This window comes from Lactuca serriola, chromosome 4, assembly GCF_051521515.1.
Source record: "Lactuca serriola cultivar US96UC23 chromosome 4, Lser_US96UC23_V15, whole genome shotgun sequence".
NCBI classification, from domain to species: domain Eukaryota; kingdom Viridiplantae; phylum Streptophyta; class Magnoliopsida; order Asterales; family Asteraceae; genus Lactuca; species Lactuca serriola.
In genome coordinates this window covers 240335954-240354276 of record NC_136411.1, presented here as the reverse complement: position 1 = coordinate 240354276, position 18323 = coordinate 240335954, and the positions used below count along the sequence as shown (strand labels likewise).

Below are 18323 nucleotides of genomic sequence, written 5' to 3'. Positions count from 1 at the left end.
TACATTTCTGTGCGTCGTGTGAATGTTCACGAGGTGAATGTAATTGGAAAAAGAAATAGTACTATGGTGTAGTGCTATAAGAACTACTGCCGTACTAACTACCTTAAATCGGTTGTATATTAAGGCATTATGTGATAAATTGTACCATACTATCGACTGGTAACAACGACATAAGAATGGTCGTAATAAGGAATGACGTTTGGCACCCGCAGACCTGCAGGTCCCACTGTAGCTAGCAGCAAGGTGTAGGATAGTCAATCCAGTATAGATCTATACACAAACTCATACTATAGACTCGTTACAAAGACAACGTATAGTCGAAAATAAGGTATGACGTTTGGCACCCGCAGACCTGCAAGTCCCACTGTAGCTAGCAGCAAGGTGTAGGATAGTCAATCCATTATAGATCTATACGCAAACTCACTCTCTCCCTTCAAGAGAATCTGGCTACAACTGGGGCCATGACATTTAAGTCATGCTCCGATTTAAATCACTATTATTAATGTATTCTTGTATATGTAATGTAATGAACTGTTCTAGCTGTAATGTACGTGCTCTCTACCTAGCAAGTATAGTAATGTAATCATTCTTGTATAGTTGTATATGTTCTCTTCCTAGTATAGTTGTATATGTAATGTACTGTACTGTTCTAGAAAGTATTGACTCATAAATGAACTGACTCATTGTATGATATCGCGTTCTAGTAATTGTTCTAGTATCTTCCTAAACTACCCATATGGTAGTTTACTAGTAATCTATCTGGTATGTATGGTCATGGATGTATACCCTTGCTACCCAAGGGCATGGGATGAACTGGAAGGACCTTTTATGACTATATATGTACACATGATATATAACTAATATTTAAACGACCTTCGGACGAGTACCTGATATCCCACCAGACCACATCTCAAGCGCGAAAAGGAAATAGGGTGGATAGCCTTCCTAAGTCTTTTAAACATTTCTTATATAACTATACATATAGAGGCATGCAATTTATAATATAAAAGCATAAATAAGTTTTGTAAAACATTTCAAACATAATTATTATTTTAAGAAAAGATCGACTTGATATCAACCTATAAAACAATTTGAAGGCATGGGTTTTGATAAAACAGTTTAGTATAAAGAAACATTTGTTTGAAACACAATTATAAATAAGTTTGGAATGTGATATACAGAGTAAAATGTACAGTGTAATAAGGAGTTTAAAACATATAAAATGTTTATTAAAATCATTTGAAGGAAACCGTTTGGTAAAACGGCTAATGAGTAGCCAAATCCTTTGAATGTTGTATATTAATCACATGTGATTGATATAATAACTAGCATAATTCTACTTATTAATCGCATGTGATTGATATAATAACTAGCATAATTCTACTTGTATCCCCCCCCCTCGTAAAACATTTAAAAATAGTTTAAAACATTATTTAAGGGGTATGAACTCACCTGCAGCAAGTGACTGGAATTGAACGGGCTGTTATCGTAAGGAAGGATCGGGCAAGTGCTTGGTGTCAAGCGAAGACTTAGACACACACAATGATCCTAATTTCATATGAAAGCATATGTATATAAGTAATTAGTGATAAAAACACTAATTATACAAGTATAAACATTTAAGCTCGAGGAAAACACTTTTGGTCAAGTGCTAGGAGGCTAATGGGTTGCAACAAAAGAGTTCAAAGCCCCTAATGGGAGTTTAAGGTCTAATGACCATATTCATTGGAGTTTACAGCCCAGGGGAGTAAACTCCTGGCCGTAAACTCTCAACCAAGGCTCTAAATGATGCTTAGAATTATTACAACTCTAGTGGTGAATTTTTTCAAAGCTATAACAAGTGTTTGGGTACCATTTTAACTCCTTTGGGGAGTTTACGGCCCAGAGACCATATTCCCTTGGAGTTTACGGCCGTAAACTCCCTTGGGAGGGTTTTTATGGTGTTTTCAAGTCCCTAAATTAACTAGGAACTAAACTAGGCTTTTGTACTTGGCTTTAGAAGAGTTTATGGCACCATTTAGCACCATTTTATGGAGTTTACGGCCCTAGAACCTTTTGGGCCGTAAACTCCCTCACTCTTGGTGTTCTAAGTGTTTTAACTAGTCCATAACTCATTTAGGTACATGCTCAAATTGGTCTCTTGGCTTAAGGAAGGAGTTAGGGTGTCCTTTGACCCCTTTATAGGTGTTTACGGCCCAAGAACTACTCTTGGCCGTAAACTCCTCAACACTTGTGCTTCCTTATGTTTTCTAGGTTCTAAACACTTTAGGGTACATGTCTATAATAAAGTCTAAGCCTTAGGTGCCTTAAAAGCACCATTTGAGCAAGTTACAAGGGAGTTTACGGCCTAAGCTATTCTTGGGCCGTGAACTCCTAACTTGGGTGGTTATTGGTTGATTTCTTGTCCCTAACACACTCCTATACAAGTCCAAGGTAGTTACTAATCACGGGGGACAATCTAGGCTTGGTTTCGGGAGTTTACCGCCCAAGAACACCTTGGGGAGTAAACTCCTAAATCGGATGATTTAGCTATGTAATCTATGTTATGAACACATTTAAAGCTTTCTAACACTACTAGAAAGAGTTACTCACAATTTGGGATAAAAACCCGAAGATCTGTGAGAGAGAATTTGGCTTTTCTCTAATTGGAATTCAACTAATGAACCAATTTGGTTCAGAATTCTATTTATAGTCCTGAGATTTTTGGCAGAAAATATTTCTATTCTCGGAATGAACTCTAATGTCCTAGAGTATTGGAATTACAGTGTTGCACAAAACCCTAGTGCATCCACTCTCCTAATATTTCCTTAGGTGTAAAATCCTGAAAACCGCTAAACTTATACTCGAAATCTGAGTTTTCACTGTAACTGCTCTACTTCTATTGGCTTGGAATGGTTTGTTCAGAATGGAAATTTCGGGTTGTTACAACGTGTGCTAGCTGTAATGTGTGTTCTCTCTCTATCTAGCAAGTATATTAATGTACTGTAATGTTCTATAAAGTATTGACTCATGAATAAACTGACTCGTTGTATGATATCTTGTTCTAGTAATAGTTCTAGTATCTTCCTAAACCACTCCAATGGTAATTTACTAGTAATATAACTGGTACGTATGGACATGGATGTATACCCTTGCTACCCAAAGGCATGGGATGAATTGGAAGGGCCTTTATGACTATATATGTACATGTGTTATATAACTAATATTTAAACGACCTTCGGACGAGTACCTGATATCCCACCAGACCACATCTCAAGCGCGAAAAGGAAATAGGGTGGATAGCCTTCCTAAGTCTTTTAGACATTTCTTATATAACTATACATATAGAGGCATGCAATTTATAATATAAAAGCATAAATAAGTTTTGTAAAACCTTTGAACATAATTATTATCTTAAGAGAAGATCGACTTGATGTCAATCGATAAAACAGTTTGAAGTGAAAACAGTTTGAAGTAAAACGATTTGGTAATAGTTTGGAGTAAAACGGATCGGAGTAAAATAGTTTGAAAAGGGTCATACAGTGTGTAATGAACAGTTTAATAAGGATTTTTAAACTTATAAAACATTTAAGAAAATCATTTGAGGAACCTGTTTGGTAAAACGGTTAATGTGTAGTAAATCATTTGGATCCTGCGTATTAATCACATGTGATTGATATAATAACTAGCATAATTCTACTTATTAATCACATGTGATTGATATAATAACTAGCATGATTTTACTTGTATCCCCCCCCCATAAAACATTTAAAAGCAATTTAAAACATTAATTAAGGGGTATGAACTCACCTGTAGTGAGTGGTTTCGATGAAAATGTTGGATCAGTTGCTAAGTATCAAGTGGTGACTTGAGTACACACGCGAATCCTATTTAGCATATATTGACACATATATGAATATAATTAGTGTTATGAATGACTGAATAATGATTTTGGGACCACCTTAGGGACTAAAGTGTTACAATCATATATGATTGTATGAGGGTTTATAAGGCTATACAAGAGGGTTTATGGCCAAAATACACACTATATGTGTGTGTGCAGCCAGGTGTGCGGCCTAGTGTGCTGCCAGCACATCTGTGCGGCCATGTGTGCTGCCAGATCGTGTGTGCTGCCATGTGTGCGGCCAGATGGTGTTCTTGGTGTTCTTGGTACCTTTTATGAAGATCTTCAAGGAGAATGGATGATACTTGAGAGGATTTCGTGTTCTATGCTTGAAGAAGTGAAGGAAATGTTCAAAAATGACTAAGTGTGGTATATATAGGTGGAGTGTGCGGTTAGGAAGGGTGTGAGGCCGCAAACACATGTGTGTGGCCGCACACTCCATGTGTTGGAGTGTTTGGCCTCTTTTTGAATCCTACACTTTGAGTTAACCCATTTCCACACTCCAACCTTGATTATAACACGTTTAGAACGCTCCAATAGACCCTAAATGGTACTACAAGATAGCAAAACGAGTCTATTATTGATAAGAAATGAAGAATGCAAGTTAGAAATTTTCGGGTTGTCACATCATCCCCCCGTTAAAGGGAATTTCGTCCCGAAATTAGAATTTAGACAAGGGAGTAGGTAGGAATGATCGAGTCATGAGGAGGAAACTTCCTAATCGATTGGTTCTAGCGCTCCTAAGTGAAATCGGGTTCTCGGTTGGTATCCCAACGAACCTTCACTAACGGGCGGTGGTGATGCTTCGTCCGCTTGACCTCTCGGTCGAGGGTCACTATGGTTCTAATATGAAGGCGAGGATCTCGACGAGTGGACTTACAAGAGTCCTAACGGAAAGGTACGATTTCAAGATCGAGACGCAAAGGGTAAAATGTACGTTACCGAGTTCGCGGAGTAGATCTAGTCTACGAGATACAGGACCGATTCTGGTAAGAATCTCGGAGGTCCTATCTATCTTGGATTTAGCTTTCCACGCGATACGAAGCATATTAAGCCATTCCTAGAGTGATTGTCCCTAAAGAACTTGGTCTCTCACTTAGAATTTCCAAGGTTTCTATTTCTTGTTTAACTTCCCAGTCAAGGGCCACCCCTTGCTGGGTCAAAGTCGTAAAGGTTTCTGTAATTTGTGAGGGGTTCTGAATGAACTATGATAGTAGGTCTGTAAGACCTAGAACTTGGAGAAAGACTATAGGCGTCTCTGGTGTCGACAAATGCTCAATGGTTTTGACAAATTGAAAAAGTACTCAAAATTTCCCACATTACTATCAGTGTGTCATAGAAATTCGACTCTTCAATTTCAAAACTCGTGCCTAGAGAACTTCGCTAAAATTTTCTCTGTAGGAAATGTTTCCATGGGTTTTCTTCTTACTACGAGGGTAGATAAGTAAGTCATTACATGGAGAAATGACAAAATGATCCAAGTAAGAAAGACGTACCCTACTCGTTTAGCTCATGAAAGCTATGGGCGTATTGGTCCTATCCGAAGGGTATCACTACGGACTCGAAGTGTCCGCATTGAATTCGGAAGATAGTCTTCCGGACATCCTTCCCTAACAGTCGAACTGGTGATATTCGGATCTCAGATCCATTTCTGAAAGTAATTCTTTTCCTTGCGTTTTCTCAACCATTTCATCTATGCGAGGCAGAGATAACGATTTCTAATGAAAATCTTGACGGAATCCTCGATATCCGAGGAACATACGATGCAATTCGTCGATCTCTGGGAGAATAAGACTAGGGGTTCTCCAGGGTGAGAAGCCTAGTCTTCTTATTCTATCGCTGTGCAGTTCGTTAAGTTGTTGGTATTGTTCTGGTATCTCCGTAGGTGTTTAGACTATAGGGCGATCTGTTTACAAGAGTCGTAATGGGTTCTAAGTTTGTTCACATGACGATGCGATTACTCGTAGGCTTAGGCAGTTCTCCATCCTGAAGTTCATATTAGAATTCATACATGGTTTCACAATCACAATTTCGTGTATACGAGTCGTATATAATTAAGATTGAAAAGGTAGTCGAATAACTGATTCTTCTTTAAGCTCACATCCCATCGGGGAAAAGAAGTTAAAGTGAAATCATCAATTCTAAACCTGTAGAGCCTTGATTATATATCACTCTTATGCATACATTCCTCAGTGATAGATCAATCGTATAAATCTTCGGATTGAACTTGACGTACAACACGAGTGGTACTTCGGGGATTTCTTCGGAAAGAAAATAACTAAGAGGTACTCCTGACATGAGTACTTCGGTGTTCTGACATGACGGCTTCGCTGGAAAAGTAATCTAGAAGAAAGAGATGTACCTATGAAGTTGTTTTTGTGAGGATCAAATTGAATCGAGTCGTATGATAATGTCGGAATCATACTGAAACTTAAAGACATTAGATTTGAACATAAGACGTTTACAGACAAAACACAACCGTGCAACCATGAACAGAGTTACAGTACTTTAGATTTACCACAAGACTATTGCTGCGAATAAGATATACTACAAAAGACAAGTATACGCAGCACAAGAATCCCTATACAGATTGGATCTCACAAAAGGTAAGACTCTAGTTGCACTTGTTCTGGATAGTTTATAAGTCTGTTACAACGAAACGCCTTAATTACATTAACATGGGTTTCGGAGCAGGTTCTCCCGCAACTGTGATCTTGAGAATTCTCCCATTTGCGCCAGAGTTCTTTGCTATAGGGCAATCCTTCTTGAAGTGCCCTATCTCCCCGCATTGGTGGCATGACTGGCTAGTACTAGCTTTGGTGACGGGATTGCGGTGTTTAGCCAGTGTTATGTGGACACGAGTTCCTTCCTCGTTACTCCACTTTGAAAATTGCTTCCTAAAGCGTTCGGCATTATAACTACTCTCGTGTGTAGGGTTAGTCCCGATGAAAGGGACTTGAGTGATAGGTCGTGTCGGTGCTCCACAGCCACGGGCATGGTGTCCTATTTTTAGGCAATTGCAACGTTGCATCTCATGGCAAGCCCCATGATGGTGGAAACTACACTTATCACACCTCGGGAATTTTCCCTCGTATGGCCTGCTCGGTACGGGAATGGCAGGGGTTTCCACTTGTTGTTGTTGCATGGCAAGTTTTTGGGATTTCTTGCGTTCCATCTGAGCTTGACGCCTTCGTTTCTTGTTTTCTGTCTTTCGGCTTTGCGAGCCTGTGACTGTTACTATTTTTTGGTTTCCCGGTTTGGTACTACCATCGAAACTCTCGACTCCATTGTCAGTCTGGCTTGTGATGCCTGGGTTGAGGTGTGTAAGGAAAGTTGTCACAGCAGCTGCTACTGCAGCTTGTAATGTAGTGGTGTCGATATGGAGGATCGGGGTTTCGTTGCTCGGCTGATTGTTTTTGGATGACGACATGATTCTGTAACACGAAAGATAAGGATTTTTGTGAGCGATTCTGGTCGACCCTAGGTGTAGTTCGACTGTTATGTAAATAATAGAATTATGTTTTCGAAAATTTGACCTACATCCCTATGATGCAGTCCTAGTACTGAGTGGAGGTGTGTTTATGAAGGGGTTGACCTACATCCCTATGATGCAGTCCTAGTAACGGGTGGAAGTAAGTTCGTAGAATGATCTCAAGACGTTTGTCGTTCAAGCCGAGGTATCGTGGGTTGGTGAATATCAAGATCCAACCACTAAAAGAGGCTTGGAAATGTCTCTGGGGCTAAATTACTATAGTCCAATGACTTGACTAAAGCATGTCTCAGATAGACTCAAATGAAAGTATGATAAGAGTACTTGAATAAAGAATGACACAGAAGTTAGCCAACTGTCAAAATCTTTGATATTCATGACGTAAAAGTTCGGGAAAATGACCTTGTAAAGGTCTTACATCATATCCAGGGAAGATAGTTCTCGACAGCATAAGGACCTAACCTAAAGTACTTACAATACAAGGTAATTTCATAGAAAATGCCACATCGGGCAAAGATAGAAAACGATTACTTTCTAACAAGGAAAGTAAGGTAAAGAATCTACTACTGACGACGGTCATCCCTCAGGTGAACTCTCAGTTCAGCCAGTTGACGTTCTACATCAAGTAGGTGTCTTTCGTACACCCTTTGGCGTACTCAAAGCTCTATGACTTCGGCTCGTGATTCAGCCAATGCTCGCAGCAGGGTTTCATGGTTTCTTTCTGATTTCTCGCGAGCATCTTCTAGACGAATGGTGCGGAGGGTATGAATTCTCGCATCGGCGACAACTTCGGTAATCTGATGTAGGGCTGTCCTGCCTTGAATCTCATTTCAGGCCACTCTGCGGATCGAGATTGGCAAGACTCTATCTGCTGAGCCCCCATTGCTCAAGTCATAAAAGCTTCGATCACCATCATATGGTATGGGCTGATCTTGTCCTTGGCTTCATGTTTCCAAGCATTCCACCCACCCAGGCGTCGGGCCATGAAAAGTCGGACGAGGGTTAGGAATTGGAAATGGAGCTGCTCGGGGTAGGTTCTCAACCTCTGGTTCGGAGTTAGCATCATCAGAAAGGTCTTCATCATGTTGATCATTCAAAAGGATAGGATGATCATTCTCTGGTTCTTCTCCAAACCAACCAGCAATGACTTCGTTCGGAAGATACTGGTTGCTGTGGGGATGGAGTCCAGCCATGTTTTCTAAGCGAGAATTTAGGTTAAGAGAATAATTATTAGACGAACTATCTAGATAATTATTTAGAAAACCTTCATTAGTTACATCGCTATTTGTGAAGTGCATACCAGTTATGTGTAATCTAAACAGGATAGACCTTCGAATAAGTGACCTTAACTCCATATTCACACAGAATAGGGGTGAAGTAAAATTTTCACAGATTCTAAGTCTATAACATCCTAATTACATATAGCCTTAGTGTATCCACTTAGCAACTATCAACTTAGTAATGAAGATCCCGTTTTAGTTCTCATGTATAAAGTACTTATAGTAACACCAAATACTCCTATAGTATTTTAAATTTTAATGTTATGTTCTATTGTTCTCATTGTGGTAGGGTTGGTAAGATTTTAGCATTGTTGCAACCACACAATTAAACTTAGGCACATGCTAGTCAACCCTCGAATAATATAGGTGATCAGGCTATATCTTCCCAGATTTGACCATATGTCTCTAAGCCCACCTGTGTTGCCCAACAATCGTAATTCTTTTGGTACTGCCCTAGTGACACTGATTTTAGTATGAATGCAGGCACGTATACTTACTTAAATATTTTATTATTTAAAGTATAAACTCTTGGTCAGAGTATTTTTAATCCCTTATGTATTTATAGTTAGTATATCTTTTATGGGTTGATATACTTAATTCACTATAAACAATGCTCTGATACCAATCTATCACACCCCAAAACCAAGAACGGCGGAAACGTTCTGGGGCGGAGGACGTCATGTACAGTATCACAACAATGTAAAGTAGTAAACAAGAAACAACATCATCCATTTCATTAATAATATAATTATTATACAAGTGTGTTCTATCAAATTTTGATAAAAACTAAAGCATAAATCAAAATGAAAGATGAGTCTTTAACGAGCTCCATCTTCCCTAATCCTTGCATCGGTACCTGTCTATGATGACCTGAGGATACAAGTAATTTTGAAAGCGAGTATCAGCTTTAAGGCTGGTGAGATCATAAGTATTTTAGTGTCTTAATTTGTATGTAAATACTTGTAGGTATTTGAAATGTAAGTATTTGTATGTATACGAATTGTAAGTATTGAAAATGTAAATGAACTGTATGTATGAAAATGTTTGTAAAACAACTGTAAACGTTTGAAAAGTCCTAGAAATCCCTATGATTCCTATTAGTAACAAAAGGAGTCTTCTACCAAGACTTAATTGTTCTAAATGTAGTCTTCTACCAAGACCTAACTACTCTGGTTGTAGCCTTCTACCAAGGCATCTAGTGTCTATGCGTGTGTCTCTTGTAAGAGTATGTATTTTCCCAGGTATGACTATCATTAACCAAAAATATAGTTTCTACATTACCGTGCGTCGTGTGAATGTGCACGAAGTGAATGTAAATGGGAAAACGAAATAGTACTATGGGGTAGTGTTGAACTACAACCGTACCAATTACCTTAAGTCTAAGGTAATCTTGTAAGTACTGTAGCATTTGTAATAAATAACTACATCGGTACTCAGCTGCCTTATTTGAGGGATAAGGTATAATGTGATGTCTAGATCCCAGGTTGTACGCTCCCCTATCAAAGGGATTTTGGGACCTACCCACGACCCCTGCATATCTGCAAGCCGTGAGCATCCACATTACTATGATCATGTATACTCGATATAACTATCACAATTGCGCTGTGATTCATCAGTATAGTTAGATCCTGAATTGGGTCCCTGCTATAACACCTAGTGACATCTGTTCTATGTATATGTAAGTGTACTCGTGTAAGTGTGATCATGTAATTGTACTCATGTAAGTGTGATCATGTAATTGTACTCATGTAAGTGTGATCATGTAATTGTACTTATGTAAGTGTGATCATGTAATTAGTACTTATGTAAGTGTGATCATGTAATTGTACTTATGTAAGTGTGATCATGTAATTGTATAGTAGTGTACTGTAATGTTCTACGTGTGCTAGCTGTAATGTGTGTTCTCTCTCTATCTAGCAAGTATAGTAATGTACTGTAATGTTCTAGAAAGTATTGACTCATGAATGAACTGACTCATTGTATGATATCTTGTTCTAGTAATAGTTCTAGTATCTTCCTAAACCACTCCAATGGTAATTTACTAGTAATATAACTGGTATGTATGGACATGGATGTATACCCTTGCTACCCAAAGGCATGGGATGAACTGGAAGGGCCTTTATGACTATATATGTACATGTGTTATATAACTAATATTTAAATGACCTTCGGACGAGTACCCGATATCCCACCAGACCACATCTCAAGCGCGAAAAGGAAATAGGGTGGATAGCCTTCCTAAGTCTTTTAAACATTTCTTATATAACTATACATATAGAGGCATGCAATTTATAATATAAAAGCATAAATAAGTTTTGTAAAACCTTTGAACATAATTATTATCTTAAGATAAGATCGACTTGATGTCAATCGATAAAACAGTTTGAAGTGAAAACAGTTTGAAGTAAAACGATTTGGTAATAGTTTGGAGTAAAAACGGATCGGAGTAAAATAGTTTGAAAAGGGTCATACAGTGTGTAATGAAAAGTTTAATAAGGATTTTTAAACATATAAAACATTTAAGAAAATCATTTGAGGAACCTGTTTGGTAAAACGGTTAATGTGTAGTAAATCATTTGAATGTTGCGTATTAATTACATGTGATTGATATAATAACTAGCATAATTCTACTTATTAATCACATGTGATTGATATAATAACTAGCATGATTCTACTTGTATCCCCCCCCCCCCATAAAACATTTAAAAGCAATTTAAAACATTAATTAAGGGGTATGAACTCACCTGTAGTGAGTGGTTCTGATGAAAATGTTGGATCAGTTGCTAAGTATCAAGTGGTGACTTGAGTACACACGCGAATCCTATTTAGCATATATTGACACATATATGAATATAATTAGTGTTATGAACGACTGAATAATGATTTTGGGACCACCTTAGGGACTAGTAAACACTTATAATGAAGTGTTACAATCATATATCATTGTATGAGGGTTTATAAGGCTATACAAGAGGGTGTATGGCCAAAATACACACTATATGTGTGTGTGCGGCCAGGTGTGCTGCCAGCACATGTGTGCGGCCCTATGTGCAGCCATGTGTGCTGCCAGATGGTGTGTGCTGCCATGTGTGCGGCCAGATGGTGTTCTTGGTGTTCCTGGTACCTTTTATGAAGATCTTCAAGGAGAATGGATGATACTTGAGAGGATTTCGTGTTCTATGCTTGAAGAAGTGAAGGAAATGTTCAAAAATGACTAAGTGTGGTATATATAGGTGGAGTGTGCGGTTGGGAAGGGTGTGAGGCCGCAAACACATGTGTGTGGCCGCACACTCAAGTGTGTGGCCGCACACTCCAAGTGTTGGAGTGTTTGGCCTCTTTTTGAATCCTACACTTTGAGTTAACCCATTTCCACACTCCAACCTTGATTATAACACGTTTAGAACGCTCCAATACACCCTAAATGGTACTACAAGATAGCAAAACAAGTCTATTATTGATAAGAAATGAAGAATGCAAGTTAGAAATTTTTGGGTTGTCACACACTATAATGAGAGTCAGAGAGAACATACACTAATACATATTGTTCATACACACTATATACTACACTAGAGAACTCACTATGATGAGGATCAGGAAAGACATACACTACACTATTACATACACTATATACACACTATGTTATAAATGTGAGGCGCTACTTCGGGGCACGGCATTTCTGTCATGGCTCGTCTTTTATCCAGAGTCTCCTGAAGGGAGAGCGTGAATTCGTGTGTAGATCTATACTAGACTGACCGTCCTACACCTTCCTGCTAGCTACAGTGGGACCTGCAGGTCTTCGGGTGATGAATGTCATAACATCTCGACGTCTTCGAGCGTCGTGTTTCACTAGGTCGATCAAGTATGGTTACAATTACATCATATTATACCTTAATTAACAATTGGATTAAGGTAGTTAGTACAATAATAATTATAACATTATTACACTATAGTACTTCATTATTTTCCCATTACATCTATCTTGTTATCTCCTCACGTGAAAGGTAATGTAAAACTATATTTTACTAATGATATTCACGTTTGGGAAAAATACTCACTTTTACAATGAACATACATACATTACACTTGATGCCTTGGTAGAAGGTTGTTTTTATTGGAAAACATAGGGTTTTCTAGGAAATACAAACAAACACTTACAAACATTTTACGTACTCTTACATTCAAACACTTACAAACATTTTCATAAAAAACATGACACTAAATACTTATGGACTCACCAGCTTTAATGCTGATAAACTCTTTCAAAATAACTTGTATTCTCAGGTCATCAGTAGACAGGTACCGATGCCAGCTTTTGAGAAGATGGAGCACTTACAAGACTCATCTTTTATTTTGATTCATATTTTTGGTGTCTATAAACAATACATAACACACTTGTATTAAAATACTTTGTTAATGCAATGGATGATGTTGTTTGCTTGTTTACTATATTTCTATGTTGTGATACTATACATGACGTCCTCCGCCCCAGAACGTTTCCGTCGTTCTTGGTTTTGGGGTGTGACACCTGTAACCCAACCACATCTCTCTTTTCAACCTGCAAAAAACAATAAGTTCAAAGTTATTCATCATTGCAGCTTTATTTATAAAATACAATTCTGTAATAGGGAGATATGAAGGTAAGACGATGTAATAAACAAATAAATCAAAGTAAGGTGCTATAGTATCAAAAACATATACTTCACCATCATGTAGCAAGTGTCATCTGCTTCTAAATGGTTCCTTTTTCATTTAATGGGCTTAATGGGTGCAAGACTTAATCTGAATATCTGATAGAATTTGCATATATATGAGTGTTTCTTTTACTTAAAACAAAAAGAATGACTTAACAAAGATTTTGCCCATTAAGTCTCGATTGTTTCCAAATATGCCCTCAGCCCCTCATTTATTTTTTCCTTCCATTTACCCAAGTTTGCAATCACTTTCGACAAACATCATTTATCCAGGGGCAAAAAAGAAACATGATTGTGAATCAACATTAGTATATAGTATGTACAAACTGTAACAGTCCGAAATTCAGGTGTATCTCTTAAACCCTTCTTCTTTATCAAGGTGTTAAGTTTAGCCCCTTAAGGAAATGTATGGCATTTGAGTACGTTGGGTGTACAGAAGAGTACGCCACGCGTACTCATCTGCTTATTTTGGACGCGGACTCGCCTAGGTACGCTAGGCGTACCAAGGGTTACGCTGGGCGTAGCTGGCCCAGATACAAAACCTTAATTGTGGCTTGAGGACTATAAAAGGAATGATATGGTCTTGTCCCCAGCCACCATTCCATAGAGAGAAACCCTAAGAGAGCAATATCATCGTTCTTAATCTTGTATGTGAGTGTTCTTGAGCTAGAAAGTGCCTTTGTGTGATAATGAAGAAGAAGAGGAGGTTCTTGTGGAGGCTAGAAGTTGGAATACAAGCTTGGATCTGAGTTCTACAGAGGGGTGGAGCTTCACTTGGAGGTAAAAAGCTCAAATCTTTCCTTATTATTTTTGATTTGTGCTTCATGGACCAAGTTTTAGAGTTTTTGGTCCCAAGGTGGAGACTTTATGAGAAAATGGTCGCCATAAGCCTAGATCTGCCCTATTTCAGAGTAATATAAGTTGTGGGTTCATAAAAATCCAATCTTGGACGTTAAGGTTGAGTCATGCAAGAGTTTAGGGCTTAATGGGGAAAGAGGTTAAATGTTTGAAGTGAATGATACCTTCACAGCCATGCAAAGGCTTAAAGGTTTTGACTTTATGGCTTAAGAGGCATTAGAGAGCTTAGATCTGGAATATGAGCCTAGGTCTTAATGGATTCAGACTAAAAATGAAGGAAATATGAAACTGGGACTTACGCTGGGCGTAATCCCAGTACGCGCTGCATAGGTGTCGAGTCCCCAATTCTGGTTAGCCGGTGTACGACCCGCGTACACGAGTTGGTACGCCCCGTGTACTGCTTGCTGTTGACTTTCGTTAACTTTTAGGGTTTTAGTCAACATTTGGACTTTTGGGTCAAGGAGGGGTAAAATGGTCTTTTACCCTTCTGTGGAATTGTAGAAATAGTAACCTAGCCTTGGGAGCCGTTATTTAATTGAGGAAATTGTTTATGTGGTTAGGTAGAGGCTAGATCAGTATTTCGAGAGCGAGATTATCCGAGTTACCCGAGGTGAGTCTTCTCACTAAACATTACCTAGAGTGGTATATATGTGCATACCGGAGGGTCTCGACCTGGAAAATTTAAGCGCATTTTTCAACACGAAGCCGCAATCGGATCTGGACCTGAAAAATTTAAGTGCGTTTTTAAAAAATTCAACGACAAGTTCTCGAAAAATATCTCAACTAGATTCTATGTTTTTTTCGCAATTTATGTTTAATTTTTTTAATGTTTTTTTGGTAATTTATGTTTAATTTTCTATGTTTTTTTAGTAATTTATCTTTAATTTTCTATTTTTTAGGTTTAATTTTCTATGTTTTTTAATTAATGTAACGTGATTTAATTAATGTAAAATATTTATTTATCTTTTTTATTTAATTTAATGTTAAAAAAAAAATATTATGGAGTGGTAACCATTTCCAATGTCTAATGAGTTGGTAGTGGAGCTGAGATGATGTCGAGTTGGCAACGCTTGCTTTTCCGATAACTTGAATGTGACGACTCCCCTAACCTTAACATCTCACCTACCATAAAAATCATCGGCTCCATCACCCACAAAAACTATTACACATAATTACAAAAATTTATTAGGTGATTTAAGAAAACCTACACCTTACAAAATATACATATTTAATCTCAGTTTTTAATAAGTTCTTTTTCGTTATATAAAGTATATTACTGAAAGTTAAGTAATAATGGTTTATATACTATAAAAATTATTATACTTTAATTTTAATAAAATAATAATATAATAGAAAAAGTATGATTTAATATTACGGAAAATTAAGTAATGATGATTTATATACTATAATTATTATATTTAATAAAATAATATAATAAAAAAGGTGTGATTTAATCTTACAATAATAAGCATTTTTATGTTATTTTGGAGTACCCGTGTAGATTCCTTTTAAATTTATCAATCACATTTTTTTATTTTAATATCACCGTATATTAATAATTACATAAATATAACTATAGAAAATAGATAGATCCATTTACAAAGCCGCCTTCTTTTTTTTAGTATTTGTTTAATAAAATAATTGTCAGAGTTTTATAATCTTTAAGGCTATGGGGAGTGGTCACATCCACCCCACCGGAAAAGTGCTGCCACATGTGCGTCATGTCAGCTTCACACCCAACCCATCACCAATCCACTAAAGACTGGAAATTGTTACCACTCCACTTAAAAAAAAAATTAATTTTTTTTATTTTTTGAACATTATATTAATTAAAAAGCATAATTTATAACATACATTAATTTTTTAAAACATAAAAAAATAAGAGCACATTTCATTAATTAAAACATAGAAATTTAAAACTTAAATTAGTAAAATTAAACATTACATTGTCTAAATAAAATAAAAATTAAAAAACATAAAAAACATAGAAAAATAACATTACATTGTCTAAATAAAATAAAAATTAAAAAACATAAAAAACATAGAAAAATTCTAATCGTCGTCGTTGTCGTCACTGGTATCATTCGCCTCGTCGCCACCATCGTCATCCTCCTCATCGTCACCATCGTCATCATTGTCGTCTTCACCGTCATTTTGCCCTTGAAATTGTCGTTCCCATATGTATTCGGTCAAATCGTGTCGTATATTGTGATGTGGTTCACGGTTTTGTATTTCCAAAACCCTTGAGAAGTATGTCGGACTGCCAACTTGTATTACTGCGGGTGGGTTAAGTATATCGTTTGTGGTATATGAGCAAATAGCCCTACCATCTTCTTCTATTATCATGTTATGTAAAATAGCACAAGCAGTCAACACCGTCCTTAATTTTCTCTGTCCCATGTTCGTGCCAGATGTTTGATTATGTGCCACTTTTGTTTGAGGATTCCAAACGCCCGTTCTACATCCTTCCTTGCAGATTCTTGTGCTAACTTGAACATTTTCCGTTTATTGTCGGCTGGAAAAGTGTATGACTTGACAAATGTAGTGTATTCTGGATATATCCCATCACCTAGGTAATACCCATACTTGTATTCAATTCCATTGACAACATATGGCATTTCTGGTGCTTTGCCCTGTAAAATATCGTTAAATATCGGAGACGCTTGGAGCACATTCAAGTCATTGTTTGACCCGACCATACCAAAGAATGCATGCCAAAACCATAGGTCATTTGAAACCACCGCCTCCAAAATAACAGTCGGCACCTCATGATCACCTCGCGTGAACTGGCCACGCCACGCGTTGGGACAATTTTCCCACTCCCAATGTGTACAATCAATGCTAACAAGCATCCCTGGAAAACCATGTTTCGCTTGAGGTGCGGCATACAACTGTTCGACATCCCTTTTAGTCGGATGTCACAAGTATATATCACGGTAAAGCTCTATGACATACTCACAAAATAAATATGTACACTCTCGACCCGTCCTCTCAGGTATTTTCAGATACTCATCTGATGCGTATGCGGTTATACCATATCCCAACTGTCTAAGAGCGACCGTACATTTTTATATTGTAGTAAAACCGCGTTTACCTCTAGCATCCCATCGTAATTGAAAAAATTCATAATTACGTGCCAAATCTCTAGCTATACGTAAAAATAAAGTTCTACTAATACGAAAACGTTCTTCGAATTTAGATAGATCATATAAACTACTAACGGCAAAATAATCACGTACCAAAAGTTCATGTGCCGCCTCTCGATCCCGGTTGATCCATTTTCTATGCTTCTTGTCGACGTTTAAACTTTCGCCCCTCTCATGTACCACGTCTCGTGTCGCGGATAATAGCGTATACAAAATAAAATCATCATCGGAATCGTTATCATCGGAAGACGAAATAATTGGAGGTGGAAAATTATTTATTTTTTGGTTTGATGTGTGTGTTTGTTTTGAAAAAATGTGGGTGTGGTTTAGTGGAAATTGTGAATAAAGTGGATGTATATATAGAGAATTTGAAAAAAAAAGTTATCTTTTTTAATGGATATAACGGTCGGTTGTAACGTTCGGAATTTTATTGGCCAATCAAATAGTCTGTCTTCGTCCGTCTTCCGCCTCACACCACACGCAGCCCACTGGACTTGGGGGCGGTGTTCACGCGTGGGAGAGGTTGCCACCTCAGCCCAAGACGTGTGAAGAAGCCCCCATACCGGGTAGCCTAAGGTGGAGGGAGTCATTGTTGGCCTAGAGATTTGGGTTGAAGGCATCCTTGGTACTATAAAAAACACCTATCTTTTTGTGATATTGCATATGTTCATGTTTAAAGTTTAAACTAACATGTTCCATCATTTTGTAGCTCAAACTTGGTTAGTCGTATTTTATCTATGAAAACTTGGTATGAAAATATATTTGGGTTGGAAAAAATTGAAATATTGAATTTTCATGTGTTTGGGTTGTAAAATGACAATGAATGATACATCGACTTGGTATTTTTACTGTTATTTCCTAAATCATTATTTTTGGTTTAGTTATGAAAATTTTAACCTTTCATGTCTACAATATAGAATATGTTTTGTTTTATATATTTTCAAGAAAAATACATCTAATTAAATGTTTTCCTAG

The 18323-nt window shown here is 37.4% G+C and overlaps 1 protein-coding gene across 1 annotated transcript; it reads right to left on the bottom strand.

The window, feature by feature from the left end:
• Window positions 1-16583: 16583 nt before the first annotated feature.
• LOC145099259 (uncharacterized) lies at window positions 16584-17054 on the bottom strand. Its single transcript, XM_079036850.1, has one exon. It carries the CDS (start codon window positions 17052-17054, stop codon window positions 16584-16586), a length of 471 nt encoding a protein of 156 aa, XP_078892976.1.
• Window positions 17055-18323: the final 1269 nt, after the last annotated feature.

What these genes read in the sequence shown, in the direction of transcription:
- LOC145099259 (XM_079036850.1), bottom strand. Translation starts at nt 17,054, where the DNA reads ATGCTTGTTAGCATTGATTGTACACATTGGGAGTGGGAAAATTGTCCC.